Source organism: Harpia harpyja, chromosome Z (genome assembly GCF_026419915.1).
Source record: "Harpia harpyja isolate bHarHar1 chromosome Z, bHarHar1 primary haplotype, whole genome shotgun sequence".
NCBI classification, from domain to species: Eukaryota; Metazoa; Chordata; class Aves; order Accipitriformes; family Accipitridae; genus Harpia; species Harpia harpyja.
The window spans coordinates 65,528,364-65,554,641 of NC_068969.1; the positions used below are offsets into that span (position 1 = coordinate 65,528,364).

General features: G+C 43.2%; 1 protein-coding gene across 1 annotated transcript; it reads left to right on the plus strand.

Annotated features, from left to right (window-relative positions):
• Window positions 1-1,467: 1,467 nt before the first annotated feature.
• Window positions 1,468-10,224, plus strand: MINAR2 (membrane integral NOTCH2 associated receptor 2). Its single transcript, XM_052778579.1, has 3 exons — window positions 1,468-1,633; window positions 8,955-9,200; window positions 9,994-10,224. The coding sequence occupies exons 1-3, from the start codon at window positions 1,469-1,471 to the stop codon at window positions 10,171-10,173; spliced, it is 591 nt and encodes a 196-aa protein (XP_052634539.1). The 5' UTR covers window position 1,468; the 3' UTR covers window positions 10,174-10,224.
• Window positions 10,225-26,278: the final 16,054 nt, after the last annotated feature.

Genomic DNA, 26,278 nt, shown 5'->3' on the forward strand with positions numbered 1-26,278 from the left:
ATTATTACTGTCTCAGTTCTGCACAGGGAAAAAGCGGGACTACGTGTCATGGTAAGTCTAAAACAGCAGCTTCATGGTAGTCCCTCAGGGTACATTGTAGAGGTGTGTTAGTGTTTCAGGGCTTCATTTCACTGGGGAGAAACAGTTCTAAATGCAGCAGCAGGTTCCCCAGAAGCATGCACGTCCACTCAGAAACACAGTCACTGTTGTCTCTTTTGTGGCTGCTCACAAATGCTCTCAGACAGATTAATAATTTTTAACAGATATGCTGTAAAATAATCACCAATAAATACATATAAGGAAAAATCATGAGCTTCCTAAGTAAATAAGGGCTTTAACTTACATCTATATCAAAGTATTCATTTATTACATTAGGATCTCACATTAGTAACATTTAAAAAATTAGTTTACTGGTTTTATTTTCTTTCTACATTTCAGCAATCTTCTGTAAGGACAATAGATTGGTGTGATTCTCTGGTCTAAGTAGAAGTCTAAAATTTTTCTGATGCCCTAATTCTCAGCACTAATTTGATCCAAAATAGGTTTTCCTGGATTTCAAGCAATGAACTTTCAAATACATATCCTCCATGGTAGTGTCATCAAAAATGAAACATATCTTAGAAAAACAGAAAGGTTTGGAAAAAAAAAAGTTAAAATAAAAATGAGGAGACTACTTTTGCTGGTTGTAAGTAATGGTCATGACGAGAAGGGGAATTTCATTAGCTGAAAGTCAAAAGAACTTAAGACTTATAAAATGATGATGAAAATATCAAGTCTCAAAATAAAATAATAGAAGTGAAGGGATTGAGACTATGCCATTCAAGACAGTAAGAGATTTTCCATTCGCTTGAACAGGAGCAGAATCAATTTCTGAAAACTTCTGTTATCAATTACTTGAAAAAATCTATTATTTCCCAGGGTCAAGAAGAATTTACTGTGAAAGATATCCCTGAACCTAAAGAAGTGCATGTCATAGCCGTCGCGGTAAACTGTACCGACCCACACAGCACAATGGAGCCTCTTAGTACTGCCACAGAAAAGGAGGACTTGCTTTGCACTGGGAGCTGCTTCTAATTTTCTGGGAAGAAAAGCTTACTTTGAAGTATTGTAAGCTTGACATTTTTGGCAGGTCACTTGAGGAAGTGCTGGTATGCATTTAAGTGTCTCATGCATCTACTCACTGGTACTCTGTTAGCTTTAATGAGCACATATGTATCTATCAAAATAGACCTTGAACTTGAAAACTTAAGCTAGGCACTTACAGAAACATGTCCTGTCTGCTCTGCCGCTTCTAAACAATCTTTTATCATTGGTAGATGATATAAGTGAGCCTGACACCAAACAGGGGTCAGATACAGTTTCAGGAAACTGTCGCATCCTTCTTCACGTCATTAATAATAGAAGGAGTGTGCACAGCCAGGAAGCAGAAGCTGGGGCTGTTTTCGTTATTACTCTACAGGACAGAAACATGGACTTCTCCGTTTTGCCAAACAACAACCATCCTGACAAATTCCTGCAACTGGAGGTGAAGTCTTTAGTGAAAAACTCTGCCTTTCTACAAGCCAGCTTGGCAAAATTTCCAGAGGCAGCTTTACCTGGAGTGCAGCGGTGGCACAACAGGGTCTATTTACAGGTAAGGTCTAAAAGAGGCTGGCATTTTTCCTGATTTCTCTACCTCATTTTTGTGATCAGGAGACAAATGACGTGAGATTGAGACTCCAGCTGTGGATTCAGCTTCCTGCATCTCTGAGTCTGCATCACTAATATCCCTGCAAGTTTTCCCATTGACTTCAGTGAGGATCAGGCTCCAAGAGAAGCGTTATTCTCTTCGGGGCGGTCCGCTGACTTTGTTTCAGTACGTTAGGCTTTCGACTGCTCATTGTAACATTTTCATAGGATTTCCCAGAAAGTCTACTGATGTCAAATACTGATAAATTGTACTAAAGGGGCAAATGGAATGTGCTCTCTGAAGGAATAAGAAAAAAACTCAGACTTAAATCTGAAAGCCAGGTCGTATCCTTCAAACTCGATGAAAAGGCATATTACAGAGAGCATTAGAGACTCTTCCCAGTGTCTTGCAAGCTTATATATGTCTACACAGTTCAGCACAGCTTCCTCTTTATTTTGCCTTGTTTTTCTCATTTTACTTTGACCTTCCTGTTATCCTGACAGACAGCTGTTGAAAGTGTGAAACACACTGACTGTATTAATCCAGGTCATTATATAGAGGTAGCAGCAGTTTCTTGGTAAAAAATGTAAATGTGCTCTGCCTAGTAGAGGCCCTGGAGCCGGTGGCGGCGAAGTTCACGGCTGGATCAGCAGCAGTACAGCTGCATCAGCTCACACCCCTCTGGGCCCCACTTGCTGCTCCACGGTGCTCCTTCCCTGCTGCCTGGGGAGCCCCTTGCCTTTCCCCACCCCTAGCACGAGCAAAAGCTCCAAGGTCTGGTTCTTGTCAAGGGATGGAGACACACACAAGCGGTTGGGGGGGTGGGTGTGGAGAAGGGTCTGCATCCTGAGGATCCTTAAGGTGGGGGTCCAATTCCCCCTGGGGAATGAGGAGTGGGAGCCGAAAAAACATCAACCTGGGGGAGGGGAGGGAAGAGAAAGATCCTTGAAGTCTCCCACAGCTACTTCCAGTTTGCACTTCTCCTCTCCCAGACATTTCTTCCCATCAGCTCCCCAAAACCCTTCGCGCCCTCCCAGAGTCCATTCCAGTCCTCACCCACATGCAAAAGTCCTCCCCCTCCTGACACCCGCTTCCATGACCCTCCCCTTACCTTCCCTGGCCTCTTCCCCACCCGACACCCTTCCCTCTGCCTACCCCAACATCTCCAGCCACCTCCGCTCATATTGTATCATCTTTGCTGGCGATTGCCCAAGGAGAGCTGGGAGGAGGGGACACATGGTCGCCCATCGCAAAGAGCCCTAACCAAGCCTGTGGGATCCCAAACAATGGGGTATGGTGCAATGCTGGCCTCGCTCCCCACCCCACCTAAGCCCCTCTTTTGTGCAGGAGGGAGGCAGCCACACACAGAGCCTCCTCCGCAGCAGGGATCCTTCTCCCCATTGTTGTTAAACAGGACGCACTGTCACCGAGCCAGGGCTGCAGAGCTGCGGGAGGATTAAAAACGTGTGGGGAGCCCTGTGCTTTTTCGACTTGTGCTTTGCCCTTCGCCACCAGCAAGAGGGTTTTCCTGGAACTCTGTTCCCAGCCCCGGGATGGCCATTTCAAAGCAAATGTCTGCACTCACCATGTCTCCAGAAATGCAGTTTGCTATGCAGTGGTTTATAAATGTTAAACCTAGGGCACAACCTATACTTCTAAGTGTAGTCATTAGTGAATTGAGCTGTCCAGATAAAATTCATTGTGCCTTATTCTCTCTCCCTTATGAGCTCACCTCCTTTCTTCCCTTTTGCTGACAATCAAATAAAGGGAAAAGAACTGATGAGTTCCAGACATTAGAATAAACACGATGGCACGGTGGAGAACTAATGGCAGAGGAGTAACGTGTTTTGCTTTAAGATGAGAGAGCTAATGGGGTTAAGGGTTAGTTAATTCAGAAACAGAAACGAGGCGGGGGGGTGAGGGAGGAGAATTCATTTCAGGACATATGTGTGTGACCTACAGACTGCCAAAGTCATTAAACCTTGAGAGAAGTTAATTTTCTTTTAAGAAACTATTCCTACTCAGGGCTCCCCGTGTAAAGTGACTTCTCAGTGGCGTGTTTGTGGTCTCTTCCAGACCTTTATTATGAGATCACTTAAATTCAAGTGCACTTAAGTGTTTATGCGTTTTCTCCACCTCTAAGTTTTTAAATTTATTTCCATTATAAAAAGCAGCTTGACATAATGACAGTTCTATTACTGACCAAAAAGTTGCTGCTCTCTCTCCTTACTTTCCTCTTCTGTATCAGGCAAACTGAACAGCTTCCCTACTTAGCGTATATTTTCATCGTCTACTTTGAATAAAACAAAGCATAAAGCAGTCCAGGAATCTTGGCCCTTCCTTGTGAAAAGCAGCATGAAAAGCACAGGCTGTTTCTCCTGCAAATGGCTAGCTACTGACCGCTTTCTGATTGCCCTTAAAATTTCCAGTTCTGCTGGACTCTCTGCCCAGCAATATGTTTTAATGCTCAGCATACGCCAGATGATTAATCCCCTGTATCTGCTCCTGATAGCCGGGGTGCATTTCTCCTCTGTAGTCTACCTGGTCATTTTCTGCAATTCTCTGACTTCTTTTTCCTTCTTGGATTTCCATTTTTTTCCTATTTCTGGAAGACAGCAGAGAGCATTTGGTCTCTGAACACCATGATACTTCTTCTCACGCTGCTCTTGCTAGGGGATTTGCAACTCTGAACAAATTTTGGCCTACAGGTATTACGGTTATCATGCTAACTGCACTCCTAACCCCTCCTGGCCTCTCCTCTGAGCTAACGCCTATGTCCTGCCTTTGCTTGTTTCTCAGTGTACCACAACAAGAGATTTTTTTTTTACCTGTAAGTTCAGTGCTGGGTTACAGTCACTTGTTTGTCCCCTGGCTCATACTTGTGTTACATACTTCCACGCTTTCCCTTATTCTTCCCTAGACACCTGAAACTGGCCACAATCAGAGCCAGCTGCAAGGTTGGCAGGAGCTTTGGTCTGACACCCTGCAGAAGTTCTTATGTAATGCACTCACAACCCTGCAGGACTCCATTAGCAATGACAGATAAAACAGCTTTCTTTAAGTAAACAATTCATTATGAGGACAGAAGTACTCTCAGTGTGACACAATCAAAATAGTCTGTATGAATGCCTGCTCTTCTCTAAACATTCCTGTCACTTCAGCTTAAGTGTTTATAACCATCTACTGATCTCCTTCCTATCCATGTCAGGTGGCTTCCCAGGTTGCTTTGTAGCCTGATGCTGCCTTATGTCTCTGGCAAGCAATTCTGATCCCCTTTCGTTCCTTCGATAAGAAAACTTGCATTCTCAGGAATCCTTGATATAATCTGACTTTCAGGTCTGCTTACCTATCCTCGGTTCCTCCTTGCCTTCCTGATTGCTTTTCCATGGCATCCCCTATGAGATCAGATTTGTTCAGAAAATTCTAAAGAGCTAATAATTATTTATCCTGATAAATGAGCTTTTTTTTATTGCCCAAATGCCTAGCAATACCTACACAGTTGTTACAACAGGGATTCTTGTGTTACTACCTAGGAGCTTTTTGTCCGTCAAACCTTTTGACTATCCTAGAAACAGGTCTCTGCATCAGAAAAATGCCTTTCCAAGTGCTGGGAGAGTCCTCCAGGGTGGGTTACAAGGCTTTTGCACAACAGTCTTAAACAAATTGCATGCAAATACAATAATCACCTTGCTACCCACCTTCATTATGATCGAGGAGGCTGTTCCAAAACAAATCCTGCAGTATCTGGTGGCCCTAAGTTTCTTAAAGACTCCCCTTGATTAAAACTTTCAGGCATAGCTGCCCATCAACAGCATTTGTCACTTTCATTATCTCCCCCAGCAGCAGCTGGAGACCATGGCTGGCCATGAGACAAGAGGAACTAACTGTCTTTAGAGGGGGGAGTAAAGAAAAATTTGGCTTCCAGGAAGCAAATGCCCTTCATGTTGTAGGTGTCTCTTTGACCTCTTCTTGCAGGTAGATGGGCTTGAGAGCAAGGCCTAACCTTAACTGTTGATGTCCTGGTTTTGGTGGGCGATTACCTTGATGTCTCATATGACAGACTGAGGAAAGAATGGTTAGGCTCTCAGGTTGGTTCAGTGCTAACAACAGTGACAACAGCAGGAACAAAAGGATGAAGTCAAGACAAAAATGAGATAAAAATGTTTCTTAGCATTATAGATTAATTTATGATTTTTAATTATATGTATTGTAATGTACCTATATGCATCATTTGCATAATGAAATACTCAGCAAGAAAAACCTGTGGAGTAAGCACATTTTGACCCAGGGATGGAACTAACATTGACTCTCTATAGATCTTAGGCTTTTTACAGAATCCTCTTTTTTGTACATGCCAGCTCTCTGGGTCTGTCAAAGAGGGACAAACTGTTCTCATTGAAACCCGAGTTATAAACCGTAACAGCTTTCTCGCTCATGAGCTATATGTAGATCAAACAGTTATGTGTTCACAGAGTAGAGCATTTTTCATCTTGTTAAATGAGCATTTCATCAACACATTTCATCTAGTTTCTCAGAGTTCTTCATAACTATTGCTGCTTTGAGTATTTGCTGTTCCTTCCTTCCATGCAGTGAATAGTAACACAAGTTGCCTCTGATTTGATCTGTTCCACCCTCATTCACACTGGTCTCTTAGGCATAGTGTATATCATATAAATTCTGTAACACACATGGATACCTAAATTTACAGTACTTTCCTCTTTCTTTGAACATTTGCTTCATGAATCAGAATCAAAACCATAGAAGTCTCTGAAAACTTTTTTGACTCTTAAAAGAGAAAACATTCATTTTTTGCTAGGATTAATACTAGCAGGCATATTTTTATTATCTAATCTCCTTCTGTTTCTCTGCTTCTATAAATGCATATATTTCACGCAATGTTCTTCATATTTCTTGGACCTAAACCTTTTTTTTTTTGGATGTGCTTCGGGCTTCTGTCCTTCCTTTTCCCTAACTAGTCTCTAGGACATACCTACCGCAGAAGTTTCACAACCAAGCATTTGCCTGCACTCAAGTGTATTCTCCCAATTAGCTTGGCACTTCAATGTCTGTTCTCTAAAACTTCTGCAAACTATCTCCTACCCCAGACTGCAGTCCAGCTGTCATGGTAAAACCCCGTTGCCCCTCCCATCCTATTCCTCCTCCACCTCTGCTCCAGGCTACCACATTCTCCTATTCTCATGCCCATGAAAAGGAAGGTACTCCAGACAGAAGGGGCAAAAATTTTGCCACAAAGCACTCTCTTTATGAACAAATTTTGCATTGTGCCATCTGTTCCAAGTTTTGGAGCATTTTATTTAAAACAGCTTTAGAAATTACTGTCAAGTTGCATTCTTTTCACAACATTTTAGCCTAGGGAGACCAAGCGTCCCCTGGTGAGACAGTTTGTGTTCTTCAACAAAATGGTCTCCAAGTTCAACTATCTAGCAAGCCTAAGGGAAGCATCATTAAGGTCAATGACAAATTTTAAGTAAGAAATGAAATGAAATGAAATGAAATGAAATGAAATGAAATAATAAAATAAAATAAAATAAAATAAAATAAAATAAAATAAAATGCAGTCAGAAAGAAATGACAGTTAAAAACACCAGCTTAGCTGAAATCTGGCCGGTACAACCCAGAGGGCTTGAGTGCCAGCTCTAACTGCAATGCAAAGAGTAATATTGCCAGGGGATATGTCAAGGTTAAGGAATGACATATGGAAATTATGAACTAATAAAGGGACTGGGAGGGCACTGAGGATCCACCCACCTACTAGTGGTAATTATTGATGGGAAACATGCTTAGTCACTTGTGCACGATTTAGTGATAAGAATGCCAGCACGATGCTTCCTCCTAGGGTTTCGTAGACAAAGGCTGTCATTTTCTCTTCTCCACCTTTCCTTTCTGAAGGAAGCCAGTCCTCCTGCTTCCTTCTACACCTGCCTGCCCCCGTACACATGTCTACGCGTGTGCACAGGCACTGAGGCATAAAGTAGGTGATGACATGTAGTAGCTGGCTTCCACTGAAAGAGCATTCACCAGCCCATGAAGGGGGCTGAAAATTACTCAAGCAGAAGAAGCCAACAGGTCGCTATCAGCTTAGGGACCTGCACTGGCTGATGTGGGATCTGAGCAGCGCCCAGAGCCAGTATGCAGGAGGAGGTGGGCTCCCACCAGAAAGATGGAAGGAGAAGCAGGATGTGCCCCTAGCAGGAGCAAGTCCCTTGACTCAACATAAAGTTCCTAAGGACAAAGGCGCTAATGGGGAAGTGGTGTTTGCTAATAATGAAAGCAGAATTTGCACTGTGATGGCTCTGCAGAAGCAGTCCTGAGACAGAGGAGAGGTGTTAGCATGAGGCAAGGGCTCTGCCAGAAGCAGGTCTCTTGGGAAGCTGATGCACCACCAGAACTGCAGATCGGTGGCAGATTAATTCAAAGTCTCGGGGACTGAAGGTAGTGGTGAACCCAGATGTTGAACAGCTTGGATTGGACAGTCTGATTGCATTCCTCCATGCAACAACAGCTCAGAAAATAGAGTAACTACCACCTTACCAGCTCCTGAAGAGGCTCTTAGTGCCGTGTTAAGCAGCAGCTTGTGAGTTCTCCAAAAATATGATCCCACCAGGGTTGTTCATCCTCCTCCCTCGCCAGCCCCCTGTTCTAAAAGGTCCAATTTAGTGATTATTGTTGCTGGGAGACTGCTCAGATATTTAATTACTTTTGAGTTCTGACAGTGCCCGAGTTAAAGGACTCTGTCTCGGTTGAATGAAGGGCCTCTGACATCCTGACATGGGTCTAGCATTCAGCAGTGCCAACAGAACTGTGAATCACACCCCTGCTCTCAGAGGTGCAGCTCCAGTCAAGGCAGTCACTTACACACCATCACCCCTGTGCTTCATTCTGCTTTGTCCTCACAGCTCTGCTTCTGCATCATACGCCCGTGGCTTTCATCAGAACTGCATCTTCTACCACAGTGTTCCATAGCACTGTTTTGCTAAAGCAGAGGCTTTCTTTCAGCAGGCATTATAATGTCAGTTCACATTTGCAAAAGAGTTTAATGTTCAGATTGTACCCACATGCTTTCCCCAGAAGGAAGAAATGTGTCCAGAGTGAACAGTCAGACTCCCTTACTGCACTGTAGATGTTTGCCAGAACGAGAAAAATTGTTGCAAGTGTAGTTTTAAAAATTATTCTGTTGTATTACAAAGGATAATTCTGGAAGGGAGCCTGCATTGTAGGTAAATGAAGATGAAAGCCACCTTCTGATCTAACTTGTGCCTTACAGAGAGAAAAGAGAAATGTCACCGAGCTGCCGGGCTTAGACTCAAACAGGGTCGCTCAAGAAATGATAGACAAAGCCCTCGGGAAACACATTACACCCATCACCCTGAAATCCACGATCAAAAGCAACCCCTTGTATAGTGATATCCAGGTGGATGATGACTGGGAGGAGAAGAAAAAGAGCCCTTCCTGGACCGTGCAAGACTATGACAGACACTCACTGCACTCTAACTTGGCCAGCCACATAAAGGTAATGAGCTGTTACGTTGCATTTGAGCAAAAAGTGAATTGCTTTGAGCTGTGTGGTGTGCGCATGAACCACTGTGCAGCCCGCTCGGTTCTTTTGGTCGGATTCCAGAAGTAAATATGGACATATTTGCTGCTGCAGACAGGAGACTAATATGAGTCTGATCAGGGAAAGAAGTCTACGTATCAGGTTAGGCTCCAGGAATTTCAGTGCTGCAGAACGTGACCTCTGTGAGTAAAGAAAGTCTTCAAGTGCAACAGCCCGCAACTCAGCTTCCCTGTTTATATAGGGAAGAAGTATAAATGAGGCACTTAAATACTATATGCCCACTTTAATGATGTTCATAACATTATTCTGTTATCAAATAACACACATTTTTCTCAGCCTCATCCACACTGTGCAGGATCCTGTCTACCTGTGGATTGGCACAAATCACTTTTAGCGTTACTTTTGTGAGTTTTTTACTGCGGTTCCTTTTTTTTTTTTTTGAAAGGAACTCAGATCTGTGTTTATAAATTGACATGTCTTCTTGAGAAAACATCTGGGGTTTTTAATCACACTTCAATGGCTGGTGTCCTACATTTGGTTCCTGGCTGAAAAGTGTGGTTTTAACTTTCCCCAGTGGAACATTTGCAGCATCTGGCAAGTAGCGCAACCTATGTTCAAGTGAAAGTTTCTTGCATTTGTGTTTGTGGTGCCTTAAATTCATTAATCACTATCTGTACTTCTGGCTATGTTCTAATGACTTTATGTGCAAGAGAAAGCAACTGAGTTAATTTTCTGATTTTTCTTTTAGGAAAATCCTAATGAGCTACAGTTCTGGATGGGGGATATTTATACTCCTGGGTATGATACCTTATTAAAAAAGAAAGAGAGAGAAAAAAAGCATTCCAAATGTTGCCGAATAATGCTGCTCATGGTACTAGCTGTTTGCATCCTGATGACCATAGTCTCACTCAGCGTTTTACTTACCTAGTACAGCCAAATGATGTTGACGGGAATTTTTTCAATAAATATTTTTATTAGGCTATTCCCCTCCCTTGTTTTATTTGAATTCCAATTTTTTGTCACAATTGGTTTGACATCACTATTTTACAATGTTCCTGTGCAGCATAAAGAATTGATCCTGAAAAGAGATAAATCCTCTGAGCACGGCAGAATGTCTCCTTATGGGTATAATTAAAAAAGAAAACTATAAATATGCTACTTTTCTTAGTGCCGCCTTCTTTGGACTAGTGACTTGGGTCGGTGTGTGTGGTGTGGTACATACAGTATGTACAGACAACCAGCTGACGGCTCATTCTACTAAACACCTGCCATCCTGTTCATCTTTTTATGATAGCTACTAGTGGAATACAGAAAAGTATGACAAAGCGGCATTCAAGATATCCCAAAGAATTCTAAAACAAAGATTTACGCATTACTTAGTGACTGAACGCATTGCTGCAATGGTGCAGCACGCACTTAGTAAAAAGCTAGCCTAAATGAATAAATGTTTTCTTATACTTTTTCAGAGGAGAAAAACAAAAACCAGAACTCTGAGCTTCTGTCAAAAGAATTCTCTGAGACCTGAGACGGGCTTTCTTTATCCCTGTGTCATGTTCTTTGAACATGTATCATCTCTGTCACCTCAAAAGATGGAGTGCCAGTATTTTTTTAATCTGACTTGTCAAACTGGAGCAGAATTGGTGGAGTACTAGAGTATGAACTAGAGTCAGAATACACCTCAAAAAGATTAAAGTTATATAGCCAAGCTGTGAAAAAGGGTCTTTGTAAAAATTAAATGTTAAGAGCACTCAGGCAATTAAGTTCGTACACCTCAGAATAATCCAGGAGAATGAAAACACGAGATAAAATGACAAAATAAAAGGTGAGTGAACAGAGAGAGAAGAACTTAAATTATTTCTTTTCTTTCTGAAAAATACTCTGTGTGCTGCAAACCCTTTACACCTCTATATTAGGGTAAGGGGCTATAAATACTACTGAGATGGGGATCTCCCTCACTCACACAAGAAACTCTCACAGATGCACGAAAGCTGGAAAGTTGGGGTTATACCAGATCTACCTCTCTTCACACAAAAAATACTTTGGAATGGGTCAGGAATAGGACCAAGGTAGAGGGTGTGTGTTGCCTCCTCTGAATTCTAGCATGTGCCCTACTTACAGCAGCTTTGCAGTGCTTTAACTCAGGCCAAGACGGATTCATCTTCAAGTACAGCGTGACAGTAAGATAAGCGTGTTCAATTCCTTCCTTCCTCACCTGGTCCATGTTTGAATCTCATTTGTGCCGTAGCTACTCGGGCCCTAGTTTAGCTTGTACCGTAGCTGTTTTGAAGAGCCAAGCTAAAACAGTTTACTGCTTTAATCTGGTGGGCAGCCAACAGCAAAATTGTAGCGGGATTTTAGCGCATTGGCATAAAATTAGTATCCCTATTGCAAGATTGAACACTGCTGTAAATATACAGGGGAACTCAGTCTCCCGGCTTGCTGCAGTTTCAGTGTAGATGGGTGTTCTTGCCTGAAAGATCAGGCCCATTCAGCTTATGCAAGTAAGAACTTGGGAGCATTTTACAAGACTAATAGCTGACATTAGGAAGTAATTATTCGCACTAAAACAACAATACTTAACTGTTTTTTCCCAGCCCGAGTGCATTTGCTTTGAGGGCATTGCATACAATGCAGAGACGCATTTTTGTAAATTATTGAGGCCTGCAGGCGGGAAGCCTAAAAGCAAAGGGCTCTGTAATTTCCAGGAAAACAGCCAATAATGCGAGTTTCTTAACTGCATTGCTCTCTGAGGGTTTAGCAGTAGGGATCAAATACTTTTCTCCACAAGCCCATTACCGGCTGCTTCAGTCTGGTTTCTCTGCTGTCACCTAGCGGAGAGTCAGAAGAGAGGAAAAGCGTCTCAGGCACGGAGGTGCCGCTTTGGAGTCATTTGCCTTTTTTTGGGGGGGGGGGCGGGTGTTGAATTTTTGGTTTTCCGCTCGCGCCGTCGCGATGCGGATGCCTTTGCTGACACCTCGTGGCAGAGAGCGGCGGGCCGGGAGACCCCGCCCCCCCCGCGCCCCGCCCCGCCCCCCCGCGGCGACAGCCCGTCCTCCGCCGGCACACGCGTGTTTTCTGTTACGGGTGTGTAAGCGCTGGTGGAAAGTGGGAGGGAGAAAAAGGCCCGTTCGTGCCCTGCGGGAGCGTCTGCCTGGCCTTTAAGGAAGGGGCCTGCTGCTGCGGCTGCCGCTGCTGCTGCGGCTGCACTTGAGAGCGCGTTCACCGGGGGATGGCTCATTGTCTGCCCACATGCGAGCTGTGCTCTGGGCCTTGAGAAAACAAACAACAATTGAATACTTGGGGGGGGAGGGGAACAAACAAACAAACACCGGATTGAGAGACAAAGGCCTCACTTCAAGGGGGAGTGGTGGAGCCTCGGGATCCTTCCTACGATGTGCTTGGTCTAAAAAACACTTAAGGAGACACCCCTTCTTTAACCACTTGATGCAATATTAGGTTATGCGTGTTGTACAGGAACAATTTTAATTTTTGGTTGGTAAGATTGCTTTGTTTTGCCTCTTCTACCGTGCTTTTTTTGGTTGGGTTTGTTGGGGTTTTTTTCTGTAACTCACTAGTGACAGGGACCGAAGAAGAAAAGTCATCACGTAACATTTATAAACTAGAAACAGTATTGGAGTTTGGAGAACAGAATGCTTAGTGTCTTCCAAAAGTGCTTTTAAAACTGGATGAATAAAACAACTATACTAGGTAATGGCATTAAAATGGGAGATACACTTCCCCCCCCCCCCCCCCCCGTGGCAAGTAATCTCTGACATCTACATTCATTGGTCTCTTCTTGGCCTGACAGAATGCTTACACATACGCTTTGTTTGACTTCAGTAGGATTTAAGCAGGTGCTTAAAGATAAGAAAGTAGTCAAATTTGAATCAGAACAGAAATAAAACTTGGCATGGGTTTAAATTTTTTATTCCAATGGTAATCAGCTCAAATGGCAGCAGTGTCTCCTACTTAATAGTCAGTAAAAACACTGACATAAAACAGGAGGTTGATATATCAGTAGCTTACCAGCACCTACTCAGAAGATGTAGAGCAAAGATTTAACTGTTGTAGAATACTGCCTTTGATTGGGAAAACTGGCATTTGCAGTGAGATGTAGCAGGAATTAGCTCTTATAAACTGTACAGCTGCAACCTGGAAGCAAATAAGAGCACTTGTTGACGCAGATTCTGCCAACTTATGATTGCAGTTGCTGGCAGTTACTGTGTTTCACAAGTGATTTTAGAAAAATTAACTGCCTTTCCTCCAGTGAATAGGGATTAGCTTTCAAAACTACCTAAGTGATCGAACTTTATTTTTTATTGCCTTTTAGTACAACTGCTCTCCCAAATCATTAGAGCATCTTGGAAAATTCTGATGTGGAAATCCCCAACTTTCAGCTTCCTCTTCCGTTACTACATTCTTGCCTTCCCAAAAGCGTCCATAAATACGCAACTGAGTTCTCTTGTTACTTGTTTTTAGCCTGTGAAGTTGCTCAACGCAGGCTCTTGCTTGGCTCTGGTGCTCCAAGAGGCACTATTTGGGGAAATTACAGCTACCACTCTACTTCAGTAAAGTACAGGCCCATGGAGAGCATCTTGCAGGGCTTGTTGCTTTAACAGGGTACACGTTTTCACAGTTTCCAGCCTCTTTTTTTTTTTTTTTTTTTTTTTTTTTTTTCTGCCAATGGACTCATTAAACAAGACACGGTCTAAAAGAGGAATGTTATAGACGCTCGTGACAAATTGGAGGAGCCAATTTGTATTAAATGACAAGATCGAATTTATTAGCAAGCGATAAGAGAGCAAAACAGCGCTGGGCGGCCGGGGAGACAGTGCTCCGCCAAAGGCTCGCGTCGAAAATGGGGAAGAGTCCCTTTATTTATACAGTTTCTAGTTTCTGTCTACGTGACGGCTGGTATCTTCTGCATTGCGTGTGCGTTTGTGTCGTCAGTTGTTAGGTGGTCATAATCTGTCTTCAGGTGGCGGTTGGTATCTTCTGCATTGTGTGCGCGTTTGCGCCGTTATTTGTTTGTTAGGTGGAACGTCTTTCGTTAATCATCGGTACTTAACTGGATACTGTGGTTTTAGATAAGCGAGGAATGTCTCTACCCCCACATGCGATTTCATGAACAAAGTTAACCAGTTCATTACAATCCCCCCTTTTCTATTTTATCCTGATTTTGTTCATTAAATCGATCCAATGTTTCTTTTGCCCACCCGAGGATAGGAGTAATTCTTCCGTCCCCGATTTGTTCGTATTGTTTCCGTAGCAGCATTAAGTGTGTAGTTTCTAAGCATCCTTTAACAATAGCGATTAACCTATTGAAAATGTATGGCTCAAAAGTCAAAAATAAGATTAATATAATAAGAGGTCCTGCAATAGTCGACAATAGGGTGGTTAACCAGGGTGAATAGTTAAACATAGACTCATACCAGTTCTGTTGTGATTCCCGGTCTTTTTTTCGTTTTTCTAACCCCTCTCGTAGCTTGGCCATGGTATCTCTAACTACCTCAGTATGGTCAACATATACACAACACTCCTCCCGTAGGGCTGCACATAACCCCCCCTGTTGCATGAACATTAGGTCTAAGCCTTGTTTGTTTTGTAATACTACTTCTGATAAAGACCTAACAGACTGTTCCAGGGTTGTCATGGCCTTTTCTATCCTGGCTAAATCTTCATCGACTGTTATCCTTAAAGATTGAAATTTTTGATTTTGTTGTACGAGGGAGGTTATTCCTGTACCAGCTCCAGCAGCTCCGACTGTCAGGAGTGTTGTCACCGTGAGGGCTGTAAAGGGTTCACGCTTTTGTATATGATGGGCCTGAGTAGTTTGATAGTCATAAATGAAATCTTCGGGATGGTAAACAAGCCTAGGTATCACAGTTACTTGTATACAATATTCAGTTGTCCAATTAAAGACCTTTAGGGATATACAAGGTGTAACCCCAGTTTGGGAACAAATCCACTTAGTATTATCTGCAGGAATTAACCATTCAGCTGTTATTTCTCCTGATTTGTGAGTTGTGTTACATAGGTGTTGTTTGTCTTTTGGGACATTTCCTATACACTTTCCTTTTCCCGATACTTGGGACATTGTTATTCCTTGTTTACGTTCAGATTCCTTATTCCACAAGCACTGAGCTGGATTTGTTCTGTTGGCTTTCTTAAATCTACTGTCCACTCCAATAGCTTCATAAAAGGGTGGCTGAATGTCGTAACATAACCAACAATGCTCAGTTATATTAGGGTAGGTGGTATTCAGTACCTGATAACTGGCTTGAAGCATATTCCACAATGGGTTGACGCTGACTTCAGGTGCAAGAGTCGAGGGTTTGATTTTTACTGATACGCCCGGGATGCTATTTTCAATGACGTTGATGTTAGGAGAGATTGTAACAGTATGTACAATACTGTTACTTCCACCTTCCTCTACCAGGACCAGATTTGGTCCGACATCTGAAGTATGTGGGAAGGGATTTTCTTTTCTTATTTAGATGAACCCTCCTCGATCCGTCCCTGGTTCCCATATTCTTATTCCCCACATCTTCCCATGCAACCATCCTGAATTCTCAGGTTGTTTGATAGTCATATTCAAGCTGGTACAATTCGATTTGTATTTTCCTCCTAATGGTTCCCCGTCATGAGCATAAGAGGGAAGTTTACATCCTTGTGGACTCCATTTTACGTCTAAAAATAAATCAGGATTCCCAACTCTCTATCCAGTAGCTATAGTCTCACAACCCCAATATGCACGATAATAGTGTCCAGGGTAATTGCAATATGAATGGCTTGGGTTCGAAAGGGGGCACATATAAATGGCTGGTTTAATCCCTAACTTCTCTTTACCACAGGAATAGGGAGACACATGCCCTAGCATACTGCATATTGTCACATTAAAGGACGGAGATCCAGGGGTAGTAACAGTTTGTAATACTTTTGATCGATCTGGTTGTATTAAAGACCATTTGAAGGGTTGATGGTGGATGTTCCCACATACCATAGGTAGATACCATAATAATATCATCCAGACACGGATTGTTGGTGGGGTTCCCCGAGGAGTACCAACAGGTGTTAACGTCAATTCTTGATTTTCTCTCTGTCAGAATATGCCCAGCCGGACTCCCAGAGTCCATCCTTCTCCTCGAAGTGTCTGTTCCCCGTTATTACCTGCTGATGATCTCACGGTGTACTCACGCTCCCTTTTCCGCACGCCTCTGCTTACTTCGTCTACTCCGGTGCCTGGAGTAGCGAGGTTTTTCATCTTCTCGGCAGCAGTAGTACTTCTCAGGGGTGTGTTTTCCACTTACAAAGCCCTTACAGGGCTTAGTTCCTCCTCGGGAACTCGTGTAGGATATTTTATATTGTCTGGGAAATGACAAGACACTCGTAGGATTCAGGGTTATAGGAGCTCTGGGTTTGTTAGGGACTTCCCGTAGTTATTTTCCCACCCTTTGAGGAGGCTGTATTTTGGTCCCCTTCTTCTTTGGGTACACTGTGTACAGCCGTCCCTAGATGGGTGGCTGTTCTTATAGTGTGTCCACCAGCATTCCCTGTACAATTTTTTTATTTAAGAGTAGAAGCCGTCTTAGTGGTACGTTTAGTTTGTTTCCACGTAAATCTAATAGCACACTGTTTTATAGTTTTGGATCAATCTTTCTCATATACTTCCCAGGTTTCAGGTACTAATAATTCTCTCCCACAAAGTAATTTCCCGATGTCTATTTTGTCCAACTGGTTCCTATTGGGGAATTGATGTTCTCGACATTCCATACAATAATAATGTCTCCTACTGGGACTATAATACCGTTTCTCACCGCACTTTACACAGTTACGAAACACCCAACTCTAATGGTTGTGGTTATGATGCTTTAAACACGAAATCCCGTCAAGATACTCCGATGTCGTAGGGATTTTAGTCTCTACTTCACAACAAAAAGGTAAGTACCGAGGGGTTCCTGTTAGTTTGTATATACCAGCTCCGCCGGTTTGATGAGGTATCCGTTTTATACACCAAGGAACAAAATTCACCACCTGTAGATCATCTCCAGGTGATACCTGGAACTATTGATATAAATTAGGTTTTACCGTTCTTCCAAAAGGATTTATTCACTCGTGCAGCTCCTTTTCTTCCTTATCACTAGTTTCAAGTCCTCTGAAGTCTTTGTTATTTCCCACTGATCTCTGGGTAAAGGTCCTTTAATTCGTGAGGCATGTGTCCATCCTCGTTTTGCAGTCCGGATAGTAGTTTCTGTGGTAAGTAAAACAAGAAAGGGCCCCTCCCACCTAGGAGTGAGAGAGGATTCTTTCCAGGCTCTGATCAATACCATATCACCTGGCTTTACCGAATGTATGGATATATCTAGGGGTGGTCTCTGTACTACCATCCCTTTCTTCCACAATTTTTCCCTTCTTTTCATTAGCTGAATTATATATGGGTTAATATTCTCTTCATCTAAAGTGGGGTAGTCGGCTGGACACTCCATATCATGAGGTATGTCATACAACATTTCAAATGGGGAAATTCCTGTATCTGTCCGGGGCTGAGTTCGAATGTTTAACAAAGCAATTGGTAAACACTTTACCCATGACATTTTGGTTTCTATCATTAATTTAGTCAACTGTTTCTTAATTTTACCATTCATCCGTTCTACCTTACCAGAGCTTTGGGGATGTCAGGGGGTATGGAATTCCCATTTAATTCCAAAGGGGGCCAGAGCTTTTCTTACCACCTTGGAAACAAAATGGGGGCCTCAATCTGAGTCAATAGTTTCAATATTCCCATATCGGGGTATAATATGTTCTAAAAGTACTTTCACTACTGTATTGGTAGTGGCCCTAGCAGTAGGGAATGTTTCTATATAATGGGTGAGGTGGTCCACTAATACCAGTAGGTGTTTGTATCGTCTCACTTTGGGGAGATCAGTAAAGTCAATCTGTATCTTAGCAAATGGTTGGTGTGTTAACTCCCGTCCTCCTGGTACTTGTTCTCTAAGACGTTGTTTATTAATTTTCTGACACGTCAAACATCCCTGTACAATTCCTTTAGCCACATTATAAACTCTAATACACATATATTTAATTGCAAACTGATCAACTAATGCTTGAACACCCCAATGGGTCTTTAAGTGCATGCTCTTCATTATTTTCCATGTTAATGCTTTTGGTAATACTTGCCTCCCATCAGGTAATTCCCAATTACCTCCTTTTTCTATTACTCCCATCTCCTTTAATTTGTACATTTCTGGTTTACTAAATTGTGGGTTTAGGATTTTTGACGATTTTTTGTTTGTTAGTGGGGTGACCGTTATAGTTAGCAATGTTGCTGTCTTGGCCTCTTGGTCAGCCAGGTTATTCCCCTGAATTTCAGGAGATGTTCCCCTTTGATGTCCCCTAACATGTACTACCGCAATCCTCTCGGGCCCCCTAAGTGCCCGTAGGATTTTAACAATTAGTTCCTCATGGATTAAACCCTTTCCTTGGGAATTAATAAGTCCCCGTTCCTCCCAAATTTTTCCAAACGTGTGTACTACTCCATATGCATATTTTGAATCAGTATATACCGTTCCCTTTTTGCCCTTTAAAAGTTCCAATGCCCTAAATATTGCGTACAACTCGCAGGTCTGCGCTGACCAACTAGGGTTGAGAGGCCCAGATTCCTTTACTTTTAGGCTTTCCCCATCTACAATTGCATACCCTGACTTTCTTTTTTCTGTTATTACTCGAGATGATCCATCAGCAAATAACTTCTCTCCCTCTCCCAATTCTACTTCTTCTAGATCTGGTCTAATTTTCGTTTGTTCTTCAATGGTTTGGAGGCAATTATGTGTTAGCTCCTCTTCAGGACCCTCATACAAAAACTGTGTCGGGTTCTGCAAGTTTGTTGTTCCGATCTCCAATTTAGGGGAATGGATTAGGATCCCCTCATATTTTAAAAGCCTGGCATCAGTGATCTATTTTTCAGCCTTTTGTTGGAGAACCCCTCGAATATTATGGGGAGAGAACACCCTTAATTCACTTCCAAATGTTACCTTATTCACTTCTTCCACGATCAGGGCTACAGCAACGACTGTCTGTAAACAGGTGGGTCACCCTCTACTGACGGGGTCTAATAATTTGGAAATATACCCTACGGGTTTCTTTTTCCCTGTCCACTCCTGGGTCAAAACCCCATATGTTGTCCCCTCCTCAGTGGCCACAAATAAATAAAAGGGTCTCTTCACATCAGGCAAACTCAAGACAGGTGTGTTAACTAGATCAGCTTTAAGACTCTCTAATCTCTCCTCATCCTCTTGGGTTCATTTAAGTAATCCATCCATAGTTAACTTTTGATACAAAAATCGCACTTTCGTACTAAAGTTCTCAATCCACTGTCTACAATACCCAAATAGCCCCAACAATTGTCTAATCTGTCGTTTATTCCTCGGGGCTTTCAGTGATAAAATTCCATTTACTCGTTCGGGGTCTAACTTCTTAGTCCCCTTGCTTATCCAGTGTCCTAAATATTTTACTTCCTCTTCCACAAACTGTAGTTTCGACCGTGATATTTTGAGGCCTTGAAGGCTCAAGAAATTTAACAACCGTATGCTTTCTTTTCTGACTGTCTCTTGATTTTTTCCTGCCAACAATAAGTCATCCACATACTGTATTAACACGACTCCATCTTGTAGCCGGTATTCCCGTAGAATCCTTTCTAGGGCTTGTCCAAATAAGTTTGGGGATTCCGTAAACTCTTGGGGAAGTACAGTCCACCTTAACTGCTGTCTCCTATGAGTGTCTGGGTCTTCCCACTCGAAGGCAAAATAATCCCTACATTCCTCCTTTAGAGGGTATGACCAGAATGTATCCTTAAGATCTATTACACTATACCATTGATTCTCGGGCCCCAATTGACTCAACAGGGTGTGTGGGTTTGCCACTACCGGGAACCGGCTGACAGTTCGTTTATTGATTTCCCTTAGGTCATGCACCAACTGATAGTTGTCATCGGATTTCTTTACTGGTAAAATCGGGGTATTAAAAGGGGACATGCAGGGTTCAAGTAACCCTTTTTCCAATAGTCTCTCGATCTCAGGTTTTAGTCCCCTTCTCCCCTCATTAGATAAGGGATATTGTTTAATTCTCACTGGAATCTCGGGGTTCTTAATAACCACCTCAAACGGTTCAATATCCAGTTTTCCAACTGTTTCGGGAGTATACTACACTTAGGGGTTAATTTGCTTCTCGTCCACCTCTGTAAGGGGACAAAGCCTGATTTTTAACTCTTCCTTTTCCACGTCTACCCGAATCCCCATCTTTACGATTAAATCTCTACCTAATAAGTTGTATTCCGCTTCAGGTACTAACAACAGCGTTTCAATTCCATATCGGCAACTTGATTCCACCACCACATCTTTTATAACGGGGACCCTAAATGGTTCCCCTTTTGCTCCAATTACATTAACTTTATCCCCGGATATTTTACATCCTGGAGGTAATGATTGTACAGTAGACCTTTCGGCTCCAGTATCCACAAGAAAGGTCACCTCCTGGCGCTGAGGACCCACTTTTAAAGTTATCAAGGGCTCTTTCTTACCAGGGGTCCTCAGCACATAGAGCCCCTGACCCCGCTAATCCTCCCGGAACGCTTTCTCATCCTGAATCCTTTTTCTACATTCTCTCTTCATGTGTCCTTTTTTCCCGCAATAGAAACATTCCAGGGCTTTATCTCCTCTCCTCTCAATTCTTTCCTTATCTCCCCCACCAGACCTATCACACTTTATCACACCTTTCTGTCTTTTTCTTACCGTAGCAACCAGTAGCCTAGTCTGCCGCTTTTCAGTTTCCTCTTCTCGCCTCACATACACCTTCTGAGCCTCTCTAAGTAATTCATCCAGCCCCCGCTCCTGCCAGTCCTCAATTTTCTCTAACTTTTTCCTAATATCTCCCCAAGATTTTGCCACAAACTGAGTTTTCAGCAACGCCTGTCCCACAGGGGTAGCAGGGTTCACCCCAGAGTACAACTGGAAACTTTTTCTTAGCCTTTCAAGCCATTCTGTCGGGGTTTCATCTTTCTTCTGTTGTTTACTAAAGGTTTTATTAATATTCTGACTTCGGGGAACAGATTCTCGTATCCCCTGAATTATAATTGTTCTCAGATCTGACATATTATTCCTATGAGCTGGATCCTGGTTATTCCAGTCTGGCCGGTTTAAAGGCCATTTCTGATCTGCAGCCGGGCCAGCTTGATGTTGTTGATCCCACACTCTCATTCCAGCCCTTCTAATCATGTCCCTCTCTTCCACGGTAAATAGTATGTTCAGGATAGACTGTAATTCATCCCACGTGTACAAATTCGGTCCCAAGAATTGATCCAGCCTCTCGGCTACCCCCAGGGGATTATCTAACAAACTCCTCATTTCCTTCTTAAATTCCCTTACATCCCCCGTATTAAGGGGAACTGCCACATACCCCGTTCCCGGTCCCCCCCGTCCATCCCCACCAGGCACTAACATTTCCCGAGAGGAAACAATCTCTCCTCTCCTCGCCTTATTCTATTACGTGTAGACTTTCTGGGAGGGGGTGTCGGGGTCGGGGAATCAGGTTCCGAATCTGACCCCTCCTGGGCCTGGGTTATTCCCTGGCCTTGGGGTGGGTCCTGAGGTGGAGGGGCCTGAGGGGCATAGGGAGGGGGTCAAAGGGGGTCCTCATCATCCTTTCGGGGTTTTTCCGGTCTTTTTTTCCCTTAAGGCAAAGAGGAATGATGGTTCCCAAGATTGGGGAATCCATAAGGCAGCATATTCACTCTCCTCTGGGTCGGCTGGTGGTCTCCTATTGTTTACCCATATATTTAATTGTTGACACACCCAATCCTCAGAGGACTCGAACACGGGTCAGAACACATGAGGATTGCTGAGGGGTTTCCCACCCCAAATCGCCATACAATAATTAATCATCTTTTCCTTAGACTTATTCTTTCTCCTTGGGGAACTGTTCCAATATCTTATCATCAGGCCTAAGGGACTATCTGGGGGTATGTCTGGTAACTTATTTTTCTTCCCCATCCCCATGGGTCCAGAGGGCTTGCTTTTCCTCTGCCCCATCTTCCGAGGTGCCTTTATCCACACACACACACTTCCCCTCGGTCGTGACTCGCTCCCTCGCGGGCTACGAGAACTGCACTACTGGAGGGTCCGCACTCGCATGATCTCAGAGAGACCTCTCACACAGTCGCACCTCGGGATAACTACCCCAACCAAACGGCTCACAATTTATATACTCACCCACTCCTGGGGTCTTCGTTTGGTCTTCGTGCACAAAATTTAAGGGGTCCTGCAGGTTCTTTTGCTCAATTATCGTAATTTAAAGGGGGTTCGTGGGTCCAGGGTATGGTGGCGGCACCTCCTCAAGACGGGGCTATCCGGGGATAGGGCGCCTCCCCGCTTGCGAGGGTCCGCACCAAAGAACCTGGATCCGAGTCACGACACCAAGTTTGTTATAGACGCTCGTGACAAATTGGAGGAGCCAATTTGTATTAAATGACAAGATCGAATTTATTAGCAAGCGATAAGAGAGCAAAACAGCGCTGGGCGGCCGGGGAGACAGTGCTCCGCCAAAGGCTCGCGCCGAAAATGGGGAAGAGTCCCTTTATTTATACAGTTTCTAGTTTCTGTCTACGTGACGGCTGGTATCTTCTGCATTGCGTGTGCGTTTGTGTCGTCAGTTGTTAGGTGGTCATAATCTGTCTTCAGGTGGCGGCTGGTATCTTCTGCATTGTGTGCGCGTTTGCGCCGTTATTTGTTTGTTAGGTGGAACGTCTTTCGTTAATCATCGGTACTTAACTGGATACTGTGGTTTTAGATAAGCGAGGAATGTCTCTACCCCCACATGCGATTTCATGAACAAAGTTAACCAGTTCATTACAATCCCCCCTTTTCTATTTTATCCTGATTTTGTTCATTAAATCGATCCAATGTTTCTTTTGCCCACCCGAGGATAGGAGTAATTCTTCCGTCCCCGATTTGTTCGTATTGTTTCCGTAGCAGCATTAAGTGTGTAGTTTCTAAGCATCCTTTAACAATAGCGATTAACCTATTGAAAATGTATGGCTCAAAAGTCAAAAATAAGATTAATATAATAAGAGGTCCTGCAATAGTCGACAATAGGGTGGTTAACCAGGGTGAATAGTTAAACATAGACTCATACCAGTTCTGTTGTGATTCCCGGTCTTTTTTTCGTTTTTCTAACCCCTCTCGTAGCTTGGCCATGGTATCTCTAACTACCTCAGTATGGTCAACATATACACAACACTCCTCCCGTAGGGCTGCACATAACCCCCCCTGTTGCATGAACATTAGGTCTAAGCCTTGTTTGTTTTGTAATACTACTTCTGATAAAGACCTAACAGACTGTTCCAGGGTTGTCATGGCCTTTTCTATCCTGGCTAAATCTTCATCGACTGTTATCCTTAAAGATTGAAATTTTTGATTTTGTTGTACGAGGGAGGTTATTCCTGTACCAGCTCCAGCAGCTCCGACTGTCAGGAGTGTTGTCACCGTGAGGGCTGTAAAGGGTTCACGCTTTTGTATATGATGGGCCTGAGTAGTTTGATAGTCATAAATGAAATCTTCGGGATGGTAAACAAGCCTAGGTATCACAGTTACTTGTATACAATATTCAGTTGTCCAATTAAAGACCTTTAGGGATATACAAGGTGTAACCCCAGTTTGGGAACAAATCCACTTAGTATTATCTGCAGGAATTAACCATTCAGCTGTTATTTCTCCTGATTTGTGAGTTGTGTTACATAGGTGTTGTTTGTCTTTTGGGACATTTCCTATACACTTTCCTTTTCCCGATACTTGGGACATTGTTATTCCTTGTTTACGTTCAGATTCCTTATTCCACAAGCACTGAGCTGGATTTGTTCTGTTGGCTTTCTTAAATCTACTGTCCACTCCAATAGCTTCATAAAAGGGTGGCTGAATGTCGTAACATAACCAACAATGCTCAGTTATATTAGGGTAGGTGGTATTCAGTACCTGATAACTGGCTTGAAGCATATTCCACAATGGGTTGACGCTGACTTCAGGTGCAAGAGTCGAGGGTTTGATTTTTACTGATACGCCCAGGATGCTATTTTCAATGACGTTGATGTTAGGAGAGATTGTAACAGTATGTACAATACTGTTACTTCCACCTTCCTCTACCAGGACCAGATTTGGTCCGACATCTGAAGTATGTGGGAAGGGATTTTCTTTTCTTATTTGGATGAACCCTCCTCGATCCGTCCCTGGTTCCCATATTCTTATTCCCCACATCTTCCCATGCAACCATCCTGAATTCTCAGGTTGTTTGATAGTCATATTCAAGCTGGTACAATTCGATTTGTATTTTCCTCCTAATGGTTCCCCGTCATGAGCATAAGAGGGAAGTTTACATCCTTGTGGACTCCATTTTACGTCTAAAAATAAATCAGGATTCCCAACTCTCTATCCAGTAGCTATAGTCTCACAACCCCAATATGCACGATAATAGTGTCCAGGGTAATTGCAATATGAATGGCTTGGGTTCGAAAGGGGGCACATATAAATGGCTGGTTTAATCCCTAACTTCTCTTTACCACAGGAATAGGGAGACACATGCCCTAGCATACTGCATATTGTCACATTAAAGGACGGAGATCCAGGGGTAGTAACAGTTTGTAATACTTTTGATCGATCTGGTTGTATTAAAGACCATTTGAAGGGTTGATGGTGGATGTTCCCACATACCATAGGTAGATACCATAATAATATCATCCAGACACGGATTGTTGGTGGGGTTCCCCGAGGAGTACCAACAGGTGTTAACGTCAATTCTTGATTTTCTCTCTGTCAGAATATGCCCAGCCGGACTCCCAGAGTCCATCCTTCTCCTCGAAGTGTCTGTTCCCCGTTATTACCTGCTGATGATCTCACGGTGTACTCACGCTCCCTTTTCCGCACGCCTCTGCTTACTTCGTCTACTCCGGTGCCTGGAGTAGCGAGGTTTTTCATCTTCTCGGCAGCAGTAGTACTTCTCAGGGGTGTGTTTTCCACTTACAAAGCCCTTACGGGGCTTAGTTCCTCCTCGGGAACTCGTGTAGGATATTTTATATTGTCTGGGAAATGACAAGACACTCGTAGGATTCAGGGTTATAGGAGCTCTGGGTTTGTTAGGGACTTCCCGTAGTTATTTTCCCACCCTTTGAGGAGGCTGTATTTTGGTCCCCTTCTTCTTTGGGTACACTGTGTACAGCCGTCCCTAGATGGGTGGCTGTTCTTATAGTGTGTCCACCAGCATTCCCTGTACAATTTTTTTATTTAAGAGTAGAAGCCGTCTTAGTGGTACGTTTAGTTTGTTTCCACGTAAATCTAATAGCACACTGTTTTATAGTTTTGGATCAATCTTTCTCATATACTTCCCAGGTTTCAGGTACTAATAATTCTCTCCCACAAAGTAATTTCCCGATGTCTATTTTGTCCAACTGGTTCCTATTGGGGAATTGATGTTCTCGACATTCCATACAATAATAATGTCTCCTACTGGGACTATAATACCGTTTCTCACCGCACTTTACACAGTTACGAAACACCCAACTCTAATGGTTGTGGTTATGATGCTTTAAACACGAAATCCCGTCAAGATACTCCGATGTCGTAGGGATTTTAGTCTCTACTTCACAACAAAAAGGTAAGTACCGAGGGGTTCCTGTTAGTTTGTATATACCAGCTCCGCCGGTTTGATGAGGTATCCGTTTTATACACCAAGGAACAAAATTCACCACCTGTAGATCATCTCCAGGTGATACCTGGAACTATTGATATAAATTAGGTTTTACCGTTCTTCCAAAAGGATTTATTCACTCGTGCAGCTCCTTTTCTTCCTTATCACTAGTTTCAAGTCCTCTGAAGTCTTTGTTATTTCCCACTGATCTCTGGGTAAAGGTCCTTTAATTCGTGAGGCATGTGTCCATCCTCGTTTTGCAGTCCGGATAGTAGTTTCTGTGGTAAGTAAAACAAGAAAGGGCCCCT